This window comes from Eurosta solidaginis, chromosome 5, assembly GCF_040869045.1.
Source record: "Eurosta solidaginis isolate ZX-2024a chromosome 5, ASM4086904v1, whole genome shotgun sequence".
NCBI classification, from domain to species: Eukaryota; Metazoa; Arthropoda; class Insecta; order Diptera; family Tephritidae; genus Eurosta; species Eurosta solidaginis.
This window is the reverse complement of record NC_090323.1, coordinates 12,083,887-12,101,675: the sequence shown is the minus strand read 5'-3', so window position 1 is coordinate 12,101,675 and position 17,789 is coordinate 12,083,887. Positions and strand designations below refer to the sequence as shown.

Below are 17,789 nucleotides of genomic sequence, written 5' to 3'. Positions count from 1 at the left end.
AAGTACATTTAAAAAAAAATTAAAAAAAAAAAATCCCAAATGGTCAATTTTTGAAAAAGTTATAGCATTTTGAAAACAAAAACCGTGTTTTTTAAAAAATTCATAACTTTTTTTGAGTTGGATTAAAAAATTTGAAAAAATTCTGAAAAACGTCTTTCGTAAGCTAGAAAAAGAAAAAAACTTTCAGCCAATTCTAACGGGGTCGGGTTCAAAATTGGTCGAAATGAGATGGAATACCCCATATACATATGTACATTTGACGCTCCGCGAGAAAAAGCCCCTAGGGCGAATGCCGTTTATTCTACACGACGCGCAGAAAAAGTGGGTCGTGTGCGCCAGCTTTGCATGATGGCCGGTATACAGCACAATTACTGTCGACTTTGACTGCTCATTACGCAAAAAGTCATAAAGATATCTATCCACAGTTTTCAGTTATTTCTAGAACGAAATTTTACTTGTAATAAGTCGAAATGAAAAAATAATTTTTTTCAGATAGAAATCTTTTCTCGCAGAGCAGCACACATTATTACGCTTTAACCTTTCCAATGGTTGCTCTTAAATGTTTTTTTTTCCAGCCGAAATACTTTTATCAACATTAAAACACATTCTTCTTAATTTCTTCTCAAACAGAATCTCTTCAATGGCAACGATTCATTTCGCACCGATTCCGCAAGTCCCACTTGCACGTCACACGAATCAATGGAAGGATCAAACGATTACGACAACGGTGAAAAGGGTGAAAGTCCGCGCAGCAACAATTCCGATCCGAGGGATTTGAGGCGTAAGTTTGTATTACTTTCAATTTAAATATAACATTTTTTTTTTTGCTTGCACACACACTTCACTGGTACTCTTGAATTTGTGGGCGTATTTGCATTTGATTATTTTCTAAATGAAAATGTTTAGTAAACACAAAAAAAAGGAAAATTTGCATGCGCAAAAAAATTGCGACCCAAGATAAGTCAGGCGGAGAAGAAAAAAATGTGTGTGCATCAAAAAGGCTGAGTGGCTGTTTTACGAGTATGCTGATGATAAAAATCAACAGTTTGTTTGCAAAAATTTGACTTTGATTTTGAGCGGTTTTTTCATACAGACGACATAAATGTGAAATTAAATTTTTGTTTGATTTATCGAAAAAAAAAAAATGTTGCAATTTTAACGCCTGAATGCGTTATTGGGAGTGATACGTCACTCATGAGGTTGATGGGGCCTTAACTTTCAAAGTTGAGCATCAGATAATGTAGTATGTATGCATGTGAGAATTACATATGTAAGATATATATGGGGTATTCAATCCCATTTCGACCAATTTTGAACCCAACCCCTTTAGAATTGGCTGAAAGTTTTTCTTCTTTTTCTAGCTTACGAAAGATGTTTTTCAGAATTTTTTCAAATTTTTTCATCCAACTCAAAAAAAGTTTGAATTTAAAAAAAACACCGTTTTTGTTTTCAAAATGCTATAAATTTTTCAAAAATTGACCGTTTGGGATCTTTTTTTTTTTAATTTGTTTTTAAATGTACTTTTCGGAAAAAATACAAAACAAAATTTAAAGTTTTTTTTTAATTTTTCGGTTTTTCGAGATTTTTCGAATTTCGCCATTTTTTTTTTTTCTCATAAAAAACTTCAATCAATTCTGCAATCATCCCCACTAATCCCGCAGTGGGCCGATTTTTTTTATTTGATTGAAAAAAAAAATTTCAAAAATAAAATAAAAAATTTAAATAAAATTTTCAAAAATACAATTTTTTTTTATCAATTTTATTTATATAACAAAAAAATGTAAGAAATTGATTTTTAAGTATAAATAAATTCATAATTTGTTACATTATTTTTAGAAAATTTACATGTTTACTTTGTCAGTCATTAATCCTGGTTATTTTAATCGTAGATTACCATAATATATAAAGAAAAGAATACTTTAAAATCATTTTCTTACATTTTTTGTTATATAAATAAAATTGATAAAAAAAAATTGTATTTTTGAAAATTTTTTTTTCAATTAAATTAAAAAAAATATAAAACAAGTAAGGAAGGTTAAGTTCGGGTGTAACCGAACATTACATACTCAGTTGAGAGCTATGGTGACAACATAAGGGAAAATAACCATGTTGGAAAATGAACCGAGGGAAAACCTGGAATATGTTTGTATGACATGTGTATCAAATGAAAGGCATTAAAGAGTATTTTATGAGGGAGTGGGCCATAGTTCTATAGGTGAACGCCATTTAGGGATATAGCCATAAAGGTGGATCAGGGTTGACTCTAGAATTTGTTTGTACGATATGGGCATCAAACGAAAGGTGTTAATGAGTATTTTAAAAGGGAGTGGGCTTTAGTTCTATAGGTGGACGCCGTTTCGAGATATCGTCATAAAGGTGGACCAGGGGTGACTCTAGAATGCATTTGTACGATATGGGTATCAAATGAAAGGTGTTAATGAGTATTTTAAAAGGGAGTAATCCTTAGTTCCATAGGTGGACGCCGTTTCGAGATATCGCCATAAAGGTGGACCAGGGGTGACCCTAGAATTTGTTTGTACGATATGGATATCAAATTAAAGGTATTAATGAGGATTTTAAAAGGGAGTGGTGGTTGTTGTATAGGTGGTCGCCTTTTCGAAATATCGCCATAAAGGTGGACCAGGGGTGACTCTAGAATGCGTTTGTACGACATGGATATCAAATTAAAGGTATTAATGAGTATTTTAAAATGGAGTAATCCTTAGTTCCATAGGTGGACGCCGTTTCGAGATATCGCCATAAAGGTGGACCAGGGGTGACTCTAGAATTTGTTTGTACAATATGGGTATCAAAAGAAAGGTGTTAATGAGTATTTTAAAAGGGAGTAATCCTTAGTTCCATAGGTGGACGCCGTTTCGAGAAATCGCCATAAAGGTGGACCAGGGGTGACCCTAGAATTTGTTTGTACAATATGGGTATCAAAAGAAAGGTGTTAATGAGTATTTTAAAAGGGTGTGGGGCTTAGTTCTATAGGTGGACACCTTTTCGGAATATCGCCACAAAGGTGGACCAGGGGTGACTCTAGAATGTGTTTGTACGATATGGGTATCAAATTAAAGGTATTAATGAGGGTTTTAAAAGGGAGTGGTGGTTGTTGTATAGGTGGTCGCATTTTCGAGATATCGCCATAAAGGTGGACCAGGGGTGACCCTAGAATTTGTTTGTACAATATGGGCATCAAAAGAAAGGTGATAATGAGTATTTTAAAAGGGAGTATTCCTTAGTTCCATAGGTGGACGCCGTTTCGAGATATCGCCATAAAGGTGGAGCAGGGGTGACCCTAGAATTTGTTTGTACAATATGGGTATCAAAAGAAAGGTGTTAATGAGTATTTTAAAAGGGTGTAGGGCTTAGTTCTATAGGTGGACGCCTTTTCGAGATATCGCCATAAAGGTGGACCAGGGGTGACTCTAGAATGAGTTTGTACGATATGGGTATCAAATTAAAGGTATTAATGAGAGTTTTAAAAGGGAGTGGTGGTAGTTGTATATGTGAAGGCATTTTCCAGATATCGACCAAAATGTGGACTAGGGTGACCCAGAACATTATCGGTTGGATACCGCTAATTTATTTATATATGTAATACCTGGCAAGATTTTAAGGGTGTTTTATTTCGCCCTGCAGAACTTTTTCATTTTCTTCTACTTAATATGGTAGGTGTCACAACCATTTTATAAAGTTTTTTCTAAAGTTATATTTCGCGTCAATAAAACAATCCAATTACCTTACCATGTTTCATCCCTTTTTTCGTATTTGGTATAGAATTATGGCATTTTTTTCATTTTTCGCAATTTTCGATATCGAAAAAGTGGGCGTGGTCATAGTCGGATTTCGTTCGTTTTTCATACCAAGGTAAAGTGGATTCAGATAAGTACGTGAACTGAGTTTAGTAAAGATATATCGATTTTTGCTCAAGTTATCGTGTTAACGGCCATGCGGAAGGACAGACGGACGACTGTGTATAAAAACTGGGCGTGGCATCAACCGATTTCGCCCATTTTCACAGAAGACAGTTAACGCCATAAAATCTATGCCCGTACCAAATTTCAAAAGGATTGGTTAATTTTTGTTCGATTTATGGCATTAAAAGTATCCTAGACAAATTAAATGAAAAAGGGCGGAGCCACGCCCATTTTTAAATTTTCTTTAATTTTTGTATTTTGTTGCACCATATCATTACTGGAGTTGAATCTTGACATAATTTACTTATATACTGTAAAGATATTAAATTTTTTGTTAAAATTTTACTTTAAAAAAATTTTTTTTTAAAAGTGGGCGTGGTCCTTCTCCGATTTTGCTAATTTTTATTAAGCGTACATACAGTAATAAGAGTAACGTTCCTGCCAAATTTCATCATGATATCTTCAACGACTGCCAAATTACAGCTTGCAAAAATTTTAAATTACCTTCTTTAAAAAGTGGGCGGTGCCACCCCCATTGTCCAAAATTTTACTAATTTTATATTTTGCGTCATAAGTTCAACTCATCTACCAAGTTTTGTCGCTTTATCTGTCTTTTGTAATGAATTATCGCACTTTTTCGATTTTTCGAAATTTTCGATATCGAAAAAGTGGGCGTGGTTATAGTCCGATATCGTTCATTTTAAATAGCGATCTGAGATGAGTGCTCAGGAACCTACATACCAAATTTCATCAAGATACCTCAAAATTTACTCAAGTTATCGTGTTAACGGGCGGACGGACGGACGGACGGACGGACATGGCTCAATCAAATTTTTTTTCGATCCTGATTATTTTGATATATGGAAGTCTATATCTATCTCGATTCCTTTATATATGTACAACCAATTTGATTGAGCTAGGTCCGTTCGTTCGTCCGTTCGTCCGTCTGTCCGTTGACACGATAACTTGGGTAAATATTGAGATATCTTCACCAAATTTGGTATACGAGCTTATCTGAACCCGGAATAGCTTGGCGTTGAAAATGAGCGAAATCGGATGATAACCACGCCCACTTTTTATATATATAATATTTTGGAAAACACAAAAAACCTGATTATTTAGTAAATAATACACCTAGAATGTTGAAATTTGAGATGTGAACTGATATTGAGATTCTTGATAAAAGTTTGGAAACAATTTTTTAAATGGGCGTGGCATCGCCCACTTGTGATAAAATCAATTTTACAAATATTTTTAATCATAAATTAAAACTCGTTAAACCTATCGTAACAAACTTCGGCATAGAGGTTGCCTTTACTATAAGGGATGATTTGAAGAAAAATTAACAAAATCGGTTAAGGACCACTCCCACTTTTATGTGAAAGTTTTTTAAAAGGGTCGTGGACGAATAAAATAAGTTATATCTTTGCAAAAAAGAGCTTTATACCAATGGTATTTCATTTCCAAAGTTGATTTATAACAGTAAATGGGAAAAAATTCAAATTTTAAAAAATGGGCGTGGCACCGCCTCTTTTATGACTAAGAAATTAAGAAAAAAATTAATTAGAAAAAATAACGGATCGTAATAATATTGGGCACACAACTAGCAGGAAATATTTGTAGAAAAAATGCACGAGCTCGGTATAAGACCACGCCCACTTTTATATAAAGATTTTTAAAAGGGTCGTAGACGAAAATAATAAGCTATATCTTAGAGAAAAAGAGCTTTCTATCAATAGAATATTACTTTCTAAATTGAATTATAACATTAAATTCGAAAACACTAAAATTTTTGAAAATGGGTGTGGCACCGCCCCTTTTATGACTAAGCAATCTTCTATGTTTCGGGAGCCATAACTCGAAGAAAAACTAACATATCATTGTGTACACATATTTTCCTTATAGCAGAAAATATTTCTAGTAAAAATGGACGAGATCGGTTAAAGACCATGGCAACTTAGATATAAAACAAGTTTAAAAGGGTCGTAGACTAGAATAATAAGCTATAACTAAACAAAAAATAGTTTTGAATCAATGATATTTCACTTATCAAGTTTTATTGTAAGAGGAAATGGAGAGACTTTTTTCTTAAAACGGGCGGTGCCTCGTGTTATGTAGAAAAGTAATTTATCTGAAATGAAATGTACAATTGAAGCTCACGCTGAGTATATAATGTTCGGTTACATCCGACTTAGACACCTTTAGTTGTTTTAAACTAGCACGGAACTAGCAAAAAGTAACAATGAACCACCTACTAATGTAGTTCTAAAGTTGAAATTTGTATCTAGTTCGAAACTGCAGAAAAGGTGATGCAGCGGTGACAAATTCTATCGCCTTGTATATAGTCATGTTGAATACGCCAGAAAGCATGTAAAAGGGATAGAGGGCGAATAAGTAGTGGTTTCGAATGCACTAGAAGCGCACCATTTTTGAACTAGAAATATTCCCTGCAAACTCGCTGCACTATTCTAATCTTTAATTCAAATGAACTTTTAACGCCCCACCAACAATATTTGAAAATTTCCACATGTTACCAAATCGTGTTATTTAAATTGCCACCATATTGGGCTTTTCACTAGAAATTACCAAAGCACTACTCACTTGTAAAGTAAAAAGCACAGTACGTAAATGGATTATAAAAACCAGTTTGTTATTTGTGTAAAATTAAACTATTGACTTTGTTTCCAACCAACCAAGCAGCCACCATTCTGCCGCATCACCCGCACAATTAGCCAAATCTGCGTTATCCTTTGTAATGCGAATGAACGCGGTTCGTATATAAATGTCTGCCTATTTATTTAAATATAAATGATATGATTTTAATTAGCTTTGGCTTTTGTTTCGACAGTTATACATGTTTAGAAATGCTTTGACTTTTGCGTCGGCATTTGACAACATTTGGTACAAATTACCGTGAAATACAAAATACTAAATATATTGAAAATGCAATTGCACCCTTTTATGTTAAAAATAAATCTAAATATATACGTGAATATGTTTAACAAGCAATGAGTTATGATTATAAATAAGCTTATATGTACATAATATAATACTTTCTATAGCTGTAATAAGTGCATTAGGGTGCGCCTCATTTGTATTTTTCCTTAACAGAAAGCAATTTTCTTTAACAGTTGAGAGACATATTCCAACTTTTCCCTTGTTTTTTTAATTTTCATATTGTCTAAAAATTATATAAAACATACATAGTTCATTTGAAAATATGTGACACAACTCCACATTGCGATCATATTTTGTTATTAATAACAGACACGGCAGAGTTTGTCCTGCCTAAACTTTGGTTTACATGAATAATTTTAAAAGAATTCAAAAATGTCTTTATAGCTCACTTTTGTTCTCCCACTGCCTATCCCATTCCTTTAGCTCCCTCTCGCCTCGTCTCATTCTCTCAATCTCCTTGTTATACACCTGAGCGTACCTGTCACACCTTAGAACAAAATCTCTTTTGCCTACTTATGGTTCTAAACAAAAACCAAACCGATTTTCAAATGAAATTCAAATTTTGAATCGCGTTTGTGCCAGCTGGCCGACCTGCACCTAAAAAAATAAATTAAAAACAAAAAAACGACCTGCACCTGCTGCTGTTTAATTGTATTTCACTGCTTGTTATACTGTTTTCACACAGACGGCTTATTGAATAATAAAGGCAGTTTTCTACATTAAGACGCTTATTGAGCTCAATCTTCCCTACAAAATTCGAATCTATAATTATTTCACTAGTGACTAATCGAATGCCTAATGAAGTCAAAAGCACAATGCAACTCTGTTGAAAGCGTTCAGTTTCTTAGTTTTTGGTATGTTCAGCGCTTAAAAATGTCATTTGTCAAAGTAAATGTCATTGTCTAGTATATCGCATTGTCATTTTATTCGCTTGACATTTCATCCTTCATACTAATAGAGCAGTTACTTCTATGTGAAAGCAAAAAATTTACGATTTCCTTAGAAGGTGAAATGAGATCATTAAGTTTCTGTGTGAAAACAGCATTAAATTACGTTCAAAAATTTAGTTTTAATAAATGTATTTATTTTTTCACATTTTTGAATTTTCTTGTTTTGTTTTGATATATCATATTTCAGTACGAGACCTATATTGTGAGATTTATTTGTTGTCATTCCAGGAATTGTTATTGTTGCTCGAATTATTAATGTTGTTGTCGTTTGGCTCCGTTAGTCAAATCGCTTGAGCATCCTTAGATTTTGTTAAAAAGAAGCATTTTTTGAGTATATTTTATAAGCTGATTGAGAATTACGGAAGTATGTAGTAGCGAATGAATAGAAATGCGCATAGCGTTTCGACTGCGAAGCACTGTGAACACAACAACAACGGTTGGAACATCATCTATTTCAGCTGTCAAATTGAAAGAGTCCTATCTCAGATCCCTTTTACAGAAAAACCGCTATCTCAAAAGTGTTCCAAAAATGACATCTTTCTTAAAATTACGTTTCAAAAAACTTTCTCAAACGTCAGTTGAAGAAAGCACTATTTCAGAATGTTTTTCATAAACGCTCTATCTGGGCTCAAAATTAAATTCATGCAAAGTTGTGGAGGTTTCTAAAACAAATTTTGAGATAAGACGTTTATTGAAATTCTGAGATAAAAAATGTGTTAAAGCGAAGTAAATATTTATTTCATAAGGTTTTAATTCGTGGGGCAGTAAAGACTTCTCATCATCGACTGAGGTATTTAAAATATTGCTTAGGAAAAGACAAACCACCCTAACTAGCCTATATTTATAGCAATTTGCATATGTATGTGGGTATAGCTTACCGATTGGTCACGTTCACAGATGTTTGACAAACTTTTCTAATTACTCAAAAACATTTTGTGTAATGCAGTGTTGAAATTAATCTGTGGCATATGAACTTGTAGGGTTTTAATTGGTCAGTGGTGTTGCTGTAAAGTTTACAAAACTATTTAGCTTATCCAACGACCGCCGAGTTTTTGCTTTAAAATTTTATCAAAAAATGAAAAAAAAATGTCAGCTATCTTTCCAACCTGCCTAGATAATTTCAAGATTACCTAACGAACACAGTCCAAAGAGTGGTAGTCCTTACATATCTAAGATGGGCGAACTAGAATGGTAGCACGTCCAAACATTGGAACGGATCAAGCACATTATCAGCTATGTATCTTCAAGATAATCAATATAACACTCAATCAAAAAACAATATCTGTATGTCCCAGGGGATTCTGCAATGTTGAGTTCCGTGAGAATCAATATTGGCTTACTCGCAACGCTCGAACAGGTTTATTAGAAGAAATTTTCTGAGCTTATATTTTTTTTTCTCGAGAAGTATGCTTTGGTCTTTTAACGTGAGGTATTCTCAATTCTATGTTGTGAAGAATTGGTGGGGGACAAGAGACGAAATATTGGTCTACTAATTCTCGTTCGGCAATGTTAATTTTATTGAGTAAAGGGTCAAATGGAATAAACACTTTTAACAGTCCCCCCTTCGAACATAAAACTCAGTGCCAGAAAAACTGTCAAAATTTCGCTAAGGCAAAATTGGGAAGCAATGAAGGGCTTTAGGTAGGCCAACCATTTATAGCGTCAAACTCAGAAACTCTAGTTCAATATATACACTCATTGAGCTGACTAGATTGCCGACAATTTGTGGTAATGCTGACAGCAATAACGATACATGTTAACTCAGTTTATCTCTCCTGCATTGAATATTGCTGATAATGTTCCTTGTGGCTACCATATCTTCGGTAGAATCAGGTAATCAGCTCTAGAGATATATTTATAGCTCTTCGACAACCAGAAATCTACAAAATTCAATCTAAGTACTATATTCTGCAAAAAAAAAAAAACCTGAAGTAACAGGCTGAATATTGACGGTAAATCTTAATACATAAAAATCACGTGTCACTATGTTTGTTCCCTATGGACTCCTAAACTACTAAACCGATTTTGAATTTGTTTTGCACCCCGTATGTAGTTCGATCTAACTTGAAATATAGGATAGGTTATATCTCAGTTTATAGTCGTAATATTATTTTATTGCAATTTTTTTTATTTGTTTATACGTAATAATAAAATGTTACGTATACGCACCGGCACTCACATTTTCAGGTGTTGCGGATATACTTCCGTGTAATTAGTTGCTGTTTAATTTAAAAACGTGCTTATCAATAAAAAATATTATAGCGAATGATATCAAGTATAGCACATCACCAGGCCCGCCGAGAAGGTGGGGGTATTAGCCCCGGGCCCGGGGTTTCTGAGGGGGTCCGCGATTTAGAGGTACTATGAAATTTTTTTTTAAATCAGGAGTCCTTTAGTTGTTCCATGTGCAATTTTTAAGCTGAATTTCAAAATCAATGAAAATCTGCAATCTGTTTTAATATTATACAGAAATGTGAAAAATAAAAATCAATATAAGTATATAAAAAGAAAGGCTAAAATGTGTGTTAGTTGGTCGCCGGTGTTTGAAGAGATGCGACGGTTGATTTTTTCAAACTTTCACACAAGCTGCGTAAACCTCACGCGGTGGTTACTATATAGGTTGGGTTGCGATCGACGTACAGGGTCTCGAGATATAGCCGAAACGTGGACCCGAGTACCCCTAGAATGTGTTTATATAATATGGATATCAAATGAAAGCTGTTGATGAGTGCTTTAGTACAGAGTAATATATTATCCAGAGACGGACTGGGACTGGGATTAGGACTAGGACTGGGACTGAGACTCGGAGTGAGACTGGGACTGGGACTGGAATAAAATACATACATACCACCCTCTGGGACAGGCAATAAGGGATGCAGAAGAATGAGAAGAAATTGAGAGAAGAGAAAAGAGAGAAGGAGATTGAGAAAGAGATAGAATGAGACGAAGATGGAGATAGATGAAGCGAAAAAGACGGAGGGAGGAGTGAATAAAAGGATTAGGAAAAAGTTAAGAGTGAGGAGGGCAGATTCAGACGGAAAAAGCTTATTAAAAAGTATGCAGATAGGCCAAATTTAGGGCAAAACAACGTCTGTCGGGTCTTCTAGTAATAATATAAATATAGTTTAAAAAAAATAAATAAAAAAACATGCAAATATGGTGCTATTTTAATACCTACAATCCATTAGATATTTGATGTTGATAGCACCGTATCACCGAGGTTCGTGTCTCCGCTGTTAAGCACATCTTTTTGTAGCGAGTCTTCAATTAATGCCGCTTGATGGGTCTAACTCTCCATTGCGCGCCTAGCCTAGAGAGTTGCAAACAAGCATTCATAGAAGTGAAGCTAATATAAGCGTGTTAAAAAGGTCTCCTCTATAAAATAATTGATGCTCGTGCTACTTATCCGCCTGTAACCTATACTGTTCCAAAAATACTACTCTTGTCCACCTATTTAGTAAAGCCAACTATATCCCCTAGTATTTTTCAGTTGGGCATGCTTTTTAAAACATCTTGAAGACCCTTAAGACTCGGTTTCCTGTAACAACCGCCTCACTTACTTCAAGGTTAAGGCGCCACTGGCATGCAAGGGTATAAAATGAGTCATCAACGGCACAAGGATACTCTAGCAAGTGTCTGAATTTTGGAAATGCTTTAACTGACTAACCACATTACTCTGGGTTCATTGAATGCTTGCTTTAATAGAAACCGAAAAATTTACAATTAGGTACTTCACTTCCCAAATCATTTGCAGCTAAATTAGGCCATCAAATGTTTAAATGACAACATCAAAAAGTTTAGCATACATATGTATGTTTCCATATGACGACTATAGATATATGTACATACATACATATGTATAAAGTATGTCGTCCTTGCACGTGATTCATGTATTACCTAAAGCGCCAAACAAACACAAATAAATATATTTTCTGGCTATTATGAATCTGGAGTGTGACTCTTGACAATTATGAAATACGTTCTTGTTGTTGTGACAGCGCTTCATAACGCCACTTGCAGTTTACCCTTCGCTTCATACAAAAGCGATATAAAAGCTATTGAATGTAACCCTTTGAGCTGCTGCTCACTTTTTACCATCGTCATCAACTGCGTCTGCATGCAGCCTTCCAAATTAGCCTTTCGTTTATTTAACCGCTTCCAAGCACTTGACTTTCAAGCATATTTTTCGCAACAGTTAAGTGTGCGTTGAACAAATGTTTCTTATTGGGCAGCGTGCCGTCGGTGAAAATTAATTTTTCTTTGATATTTTTTTTTAAGTAGTTTACTTGATCATCATTCATAATTGTTAAAAAGAATTTGCAAGTGTTGTATGTCATACCGGAAAGGGAAAGGTTAAAGGAAACCAACAAAAGGAATTTTAATCACAGTTAATACCTACGAAAATCAAAACCACTCTTTCCAACTATGATATAGGAAGAAGAATATAAATGAGATTTAGATAAGTCGTTTTATTGAATACAATCACAGATATCCCAGCAAAATTAAAATCAGAGGAGTTGTAGGCCGAGCTTTTCCCAATCTACAAAGAGGCATTATCTAATATCAACGGAGTTAGCATCAACAGTTACAAGTTCAAAAGGCATCGAATGGCCTTGTCAGACGTCTGTCAAACTGTCAATCTCGGATCTGGTTACAGTAATATGCAGACTATAGGTCATGCTGTACAAAAACCATTCTTTAAAATATTTTTTCAAATCCAATTTTGTTACTCCAATATCTGCACGTTCTTTTATTTTTATTGGTCAATCCCCTGGTTAAAATTTCAATACCTATAACACAAAAGAAAAATTTACCTCGCATGCCAGGTTAACGAACGCTTGATCACAGCTACATATATACAGATCCTCAGTCTTCTAAACCCTACTAGCTTTCTTAAATGAGATATCTCAGCAGCTGGTGAAAAATAATAAATAAGTATTTATTATTGAACCTAGTATCAAATTTCATCCTAGAATCATATTTGTGACATTTCTAAATCCAGTGGCGTAGTGAGGTTTTCTTGTTCCATCAAAATCTGTATTAAAAAATTCAACCAAGTCCTTACAATTTCTTTCTAAGTCGTAATTATTCTTGTTTAACAAATCTCCAACGTCTAAGAGAAGTCCAAATCTAAAATTAAGGTCATTTAGTCGTATAAATCATGTATGTGTTTCTTGTTGGAGACGATCGAGAACACTTCATAACGCGAGAAATTTCACATTCTGCTGAAAAACCAACATCTCTAGCGATTCGCCGGGCATGTTGCGACGCCTTCTTACACGTTTTACTATATTAATATCCCATTTTTAACAAAGAGAATTCTCTTTTTCTATTGGTTCTTCACAGAGAGTATCTCGAATTTCGGATAGTTCAGTCGCTAGTGATTTAAGATCATGATACGCTTCTCTAAAATTCATACCCGGATCTTGTAATCTGAGCTGCACACGATCAATCCTCCTCAAGATTTCATACCAGAAATGAGCTAATATTATGAAACTAAAATTTAGTATATTTTGCAACAGAATTGTAGCTTGGCTTCTGGTGTTACTTGTGGTGTTAGTGTCCTCTGCTAATTGTTCTAAGTGTTCTACTACATTCACTAGCCCATCGACGATAACGCTAACCGCTTGTATGGATGTTTCAGATTCACGTTTGACAGTTTTTGTTAAAGCATTTTTTAATAATTCCCATCGTAACGTTAAACGTGAAAAAAAAGATATATGCTTTCAATTATTCCACAACCTGTCGCAAGTATTCCGGATATATGCAGGCATTTTTTTATTATAGAAATTTTTTTTCCAGAAATCAGTTATAATAATAAAAATACAAATTATCCAGGAAGTTCTGCTTTGTGGACCATTTGACGCCCCCTGTGAGTAGCGCCCGGGGCAAGATGCCCCCCTTCCCCCCTTCACTATGCCACTGCCTGAATCATACATGAATAAATACAAACAGAAAACCGACTAAAATTATTTTATTAATTTCAACACCCACAGCACAAAAAAAGAAAAAAATTCGAACTGTCACAAACAAAATTTTGTTCTCGACCAGAAAACCACAAAACAAATTGTCACTGTTTAAAACAACAAAAAGTCGAACTGTAACTGTTTCTAACAGTTAACTGAGTAGACAAAATTTACAAAAAAAAATAATAATAAAATACATTGTGCAAATTGGGCGCAGTAATAAGTAGTGATATAAATTTTGAAAACCGTTAAATAAACATAAATTCGTATTTACAATGCGGGTAGCACTTTTTTATAGAATCCGATTATGTTTCAGAAAACAACCATAGGGGTGTCTGTTGAGTTAACTGGTAACTGTGAACCTCTTTTGGGGTAGTAAAAAATAATGAAAACCAACTCCTTCAAATTTGAAGTGTCTCTAGGATCTCTGGACCTATAGCAGTTTCTTGGTCCCCATTATGAATAAGTTATTTGAAATCCAGTAATTAGAACTCATATATCATTATGAGAAGATTTATATTTTTCTACTATGCTATGACTGTGGTGGCAGACCTCTGGTTGATCACGGTTTGGGGGATTCCGGACATTCGCATGTGACCTTTGAAAACATTATGTGTACTTTAAGAACATTATGTGAAGTTTGTACGTGATTGAGCTCAGTATAATTTCGAGATCTTTGTTGGATAATTTAATGACTATTTCGTGATGACTTCGTATTTATTTGGGAATTATTCTCATGACTCTTTCAGTACTATTTTCGAAATAGTTTCAATCGTTCCAGGAGTATTTCGGTATTGTTACAGTGTTTTGGAATCTCTTTGGGATAATTTCAAGACATGTTTGATTAGATGTAGAGATAGAGAGAGAGAGAGAGAGATAGAGGTAGAATTGAAGTCTTATTTAATAGATCAGCTTATCGGCTATCAGCTTTAAGTATTCTAAGAGATTGGTTTCATTGTCTCAAAATGAACTTTTCGCGGCTACTAGCCTTTTACATTGAGCATGCAATTATTTTCGATATCTCTTTAATTGATGCTCTAATGCTGATCCCATACTTACTTACTTAGTTGGAGCTTAGTCGTTTAATCGATTTTGGCCTTCATATAGTAGGAAGGATACGATAAGTGTCTTGTAAAACATGACTGTCTTTGTAGAGATATGACTTTCCTTTTCAATTGCCTACTCAGACTTCAACAAGAATGATTATTCATCGACTCTTTCTTCACAAGAAGGGGTATCCCGCAAACTACTTTCTTATTATCGAACATAATGTCCTTTCCAGCATTTTTTGCGGAAGATTGAAACCCACCGTGCATCGGCTGACTGGACTTTATCAGTGCGACTTAAGACCTGGTGAATCTCTCACCGTCCAGGTTTTCACTATGTGCCAAATCTTAAAAAAAACCACGTAAAAATGGAAACACTTCAGCTCTTCGTCAATTTTAAAGTCGCTGCTAGCAGCACGAAAAGGAGCTGCCTATATGCCGCGGTGCCTGAATTTGGTTACCCCGTAAACCTTCTAAGGTTGTGCAACATTACATTGAGCAATACCCTCAGTTCAGTGGGAATTGGCAAGGACCTCTACGCGAAAAAATTTCAATGATTTTCAAATCATATAATCTCGTAGTCTTTTCGATAAAAACATCCAACGGTACAAGTAGTTGTCAATATCAGAGCCATTAATTATGCCAATTCGAATATGTAAGAAACGACTGCGTGGTAGAAATGATTATACAAATCCTGTAACAATTCAAACGGCCAATAATATAGCACCAGCATAATTTATGACCTCAATATACCATACATAGTAAACATATATGTACAATAGACTGGGTCGATTTATTATTAAAAATTGGCGGGACAGGACCTACTTTTTTTATGCCAGCAGCGTGCTCCGTCATCCACACCGAAGATCCTGGGTTCACGCCCAGGGAAAAGCAACATCAAATTCGATAGGATTTGGGCTCAGGAAAAAAAGTTCCACTACGCATACCCAAAAAAATTATTTTCGACCCTGCGAAATTTATGCCGCTATTACTGTATACAACTCATCTCTGGTTGGGTTGAAATTTCGCAATTTGGTATTACAGATTACAACTCAACCTGTCAAAAAAAATTTTGGCTAAGTTGTCTAGTCTAACAACATTTTGTGGCATTACCGTTTACAACTCTGTGTTGGTGTAGTTGTCAAAGACGTCAAAATCTTACAACTGATTACTAGCAGTTGTCTCATACACTTTTGCAGTTGTTTTGAAAAAATTTTACGTTTTAGAAGACGGTTCACCACATAATTTTTAACAAAAATTTTCAAAGTTGGTCAAAGTTGGTCGATTTAAGAATCCGAAAACAAAAATTAAAAATTTAATTTCATGTCATATCATTTCGGTTCGAATTTTCATGTGGTTGTATTTTGCCAGATTTTTTCTACACACTAATGCAGAAAGGCATTGGACCCACCCAGGGCTATATTTAGAAATCGCGGCCAAAGGCCGCCAACGCAGAAAGATGTTCCGTACAAAAAACTGTGGATCGGGCCTCATATTTCGGACTCTCGGGCCATTTTGTGGGTTTTTCTAAATAGTGTTCGACAGAAATAAAATTTTTAATTTCCGCTTTCGAATCCTAAAAACGGAGAGAGAAACGCGTCTTTTAATACCACCTTTGATAAGAGTTAGATGGTGCGGGGGTTCATAAAACGTTATCAAAAGAAAACAAAAAATTGAAAGCCGGTAGTTAAACATTTTTTAATCAAACAATAATCAACAATTTTGTACACATTTATAGAAAAAACAACGTTTAAACGAAGAATTACATTGAATAACTTTTTGACTTTATGGAGCGACATTCCGAAGTTGAACGTTAAAAAAATATTTTTTTTTAAAATTCTGTTATCGACAACGTTTTTAGCGGACATTTTTGGGTCGGACAGGGTATACATATGAAAATTTTTTTAGTAGGTCATGAAAAAAACCTTAAAAATCAAAGTCGAAAAAAAGTCAAATAAATGAAATTTCGCAGGCTCGAAAATTATTTTTTAGGTATGCGTAGCGAAACTTTTTGTCCTGAGCCCAAATTCTATTGCAAAATCGATGGCGCGATATCGGTTAACTTTCGTCCATACAAATCGACCCACCCTAATGTACATACATACATACTTCGTACATTTTAAAACTTATTCAGTGAATTTTATTTTCAAAAATACCTCCGCTTGCGCTCCACCAAATAAAGAAATTTGTCTAAAGTGAGAAGTTTTTCGGACGAAAGTCATCCTCTTATCACAGTCCCCTTCCTTTTCTTATTGCTTACTATACGTCATCTAGTTACCGCACCCACTTTAACTAGAACCATGCAAAAATACTGTCTCCCCTTCTTATGCTTACTTTTGGGTGAGAGTTTTATAGATTTTCAAAAATGTAATGAAAACAATTTTCAAATTCCAACGGCACACTTTTGTTGGCATTCCAATCGCTGTTTTTGTTGTTTTATGTTATGTGCTTTTATATGAGATTTACTTAGGGAGGAAGTTGTTTTAACAGCATGGGGAGCAAACATTTAAAGCCAAAATTTACCGCATATTTGCCTCTTCAATGGGCAGACGATTAATTTTTATTACTCGTCCGTTAAATGGGATGCAGCTTGTAATCGGTGTAAGGGTGTAAGAAGCTTTGCTTGTTTACTACTCTTAGCTTGATTTGTTTAGAATTTTAATAATATGATTGATAGATTAAAATATGAAAAAGATAATCACATAGGTATCGTGTTGTGTTATTTTTAAAGGCAATTATGCACGAACTTTGTCTATGTGAAATATGCCATTCCTTCAAAACGAGGGTTCTTGTACAAATTGTTTGAAATCAAACTTGGTAGTATTCAGTAAACAGACTAATGCTGTAAGCACAAGCTTGGTTTGAACTGTTTGCTAAGTGTGTCGTGGCTGGCAAAGCAATGGTCTCATATCCGTCTTAATAACAGAGATACACACTAGAAATTAT

General features: G+C 34.6%; 1 protein-coding gene across 5 annotated transcripts in view; it reads left to right on the top strand.

The window, feature by feature from the left end:
* The window catches only part of tey (teyrha-meyrha), a 73,138-nt gene that overhangs the window by 41,191 nt on the left and 14,158 nt on the right, over positions 1 to 17,789 (top strand). For all 5 annotated transcript variants that reach the window (XM_067792303.1, XM_067792301.1, XM_067792302.1 and 2 more), the window contains exon 3: positions 631 to 781. In XM_067792303.1, the coding sequence (XP_067648404.1) occupies positions 631 to 781 (151 nt within the window). The remainder of the gene's footprint in view (positions 1 to 630; positions 782 to 17,789) is intronic.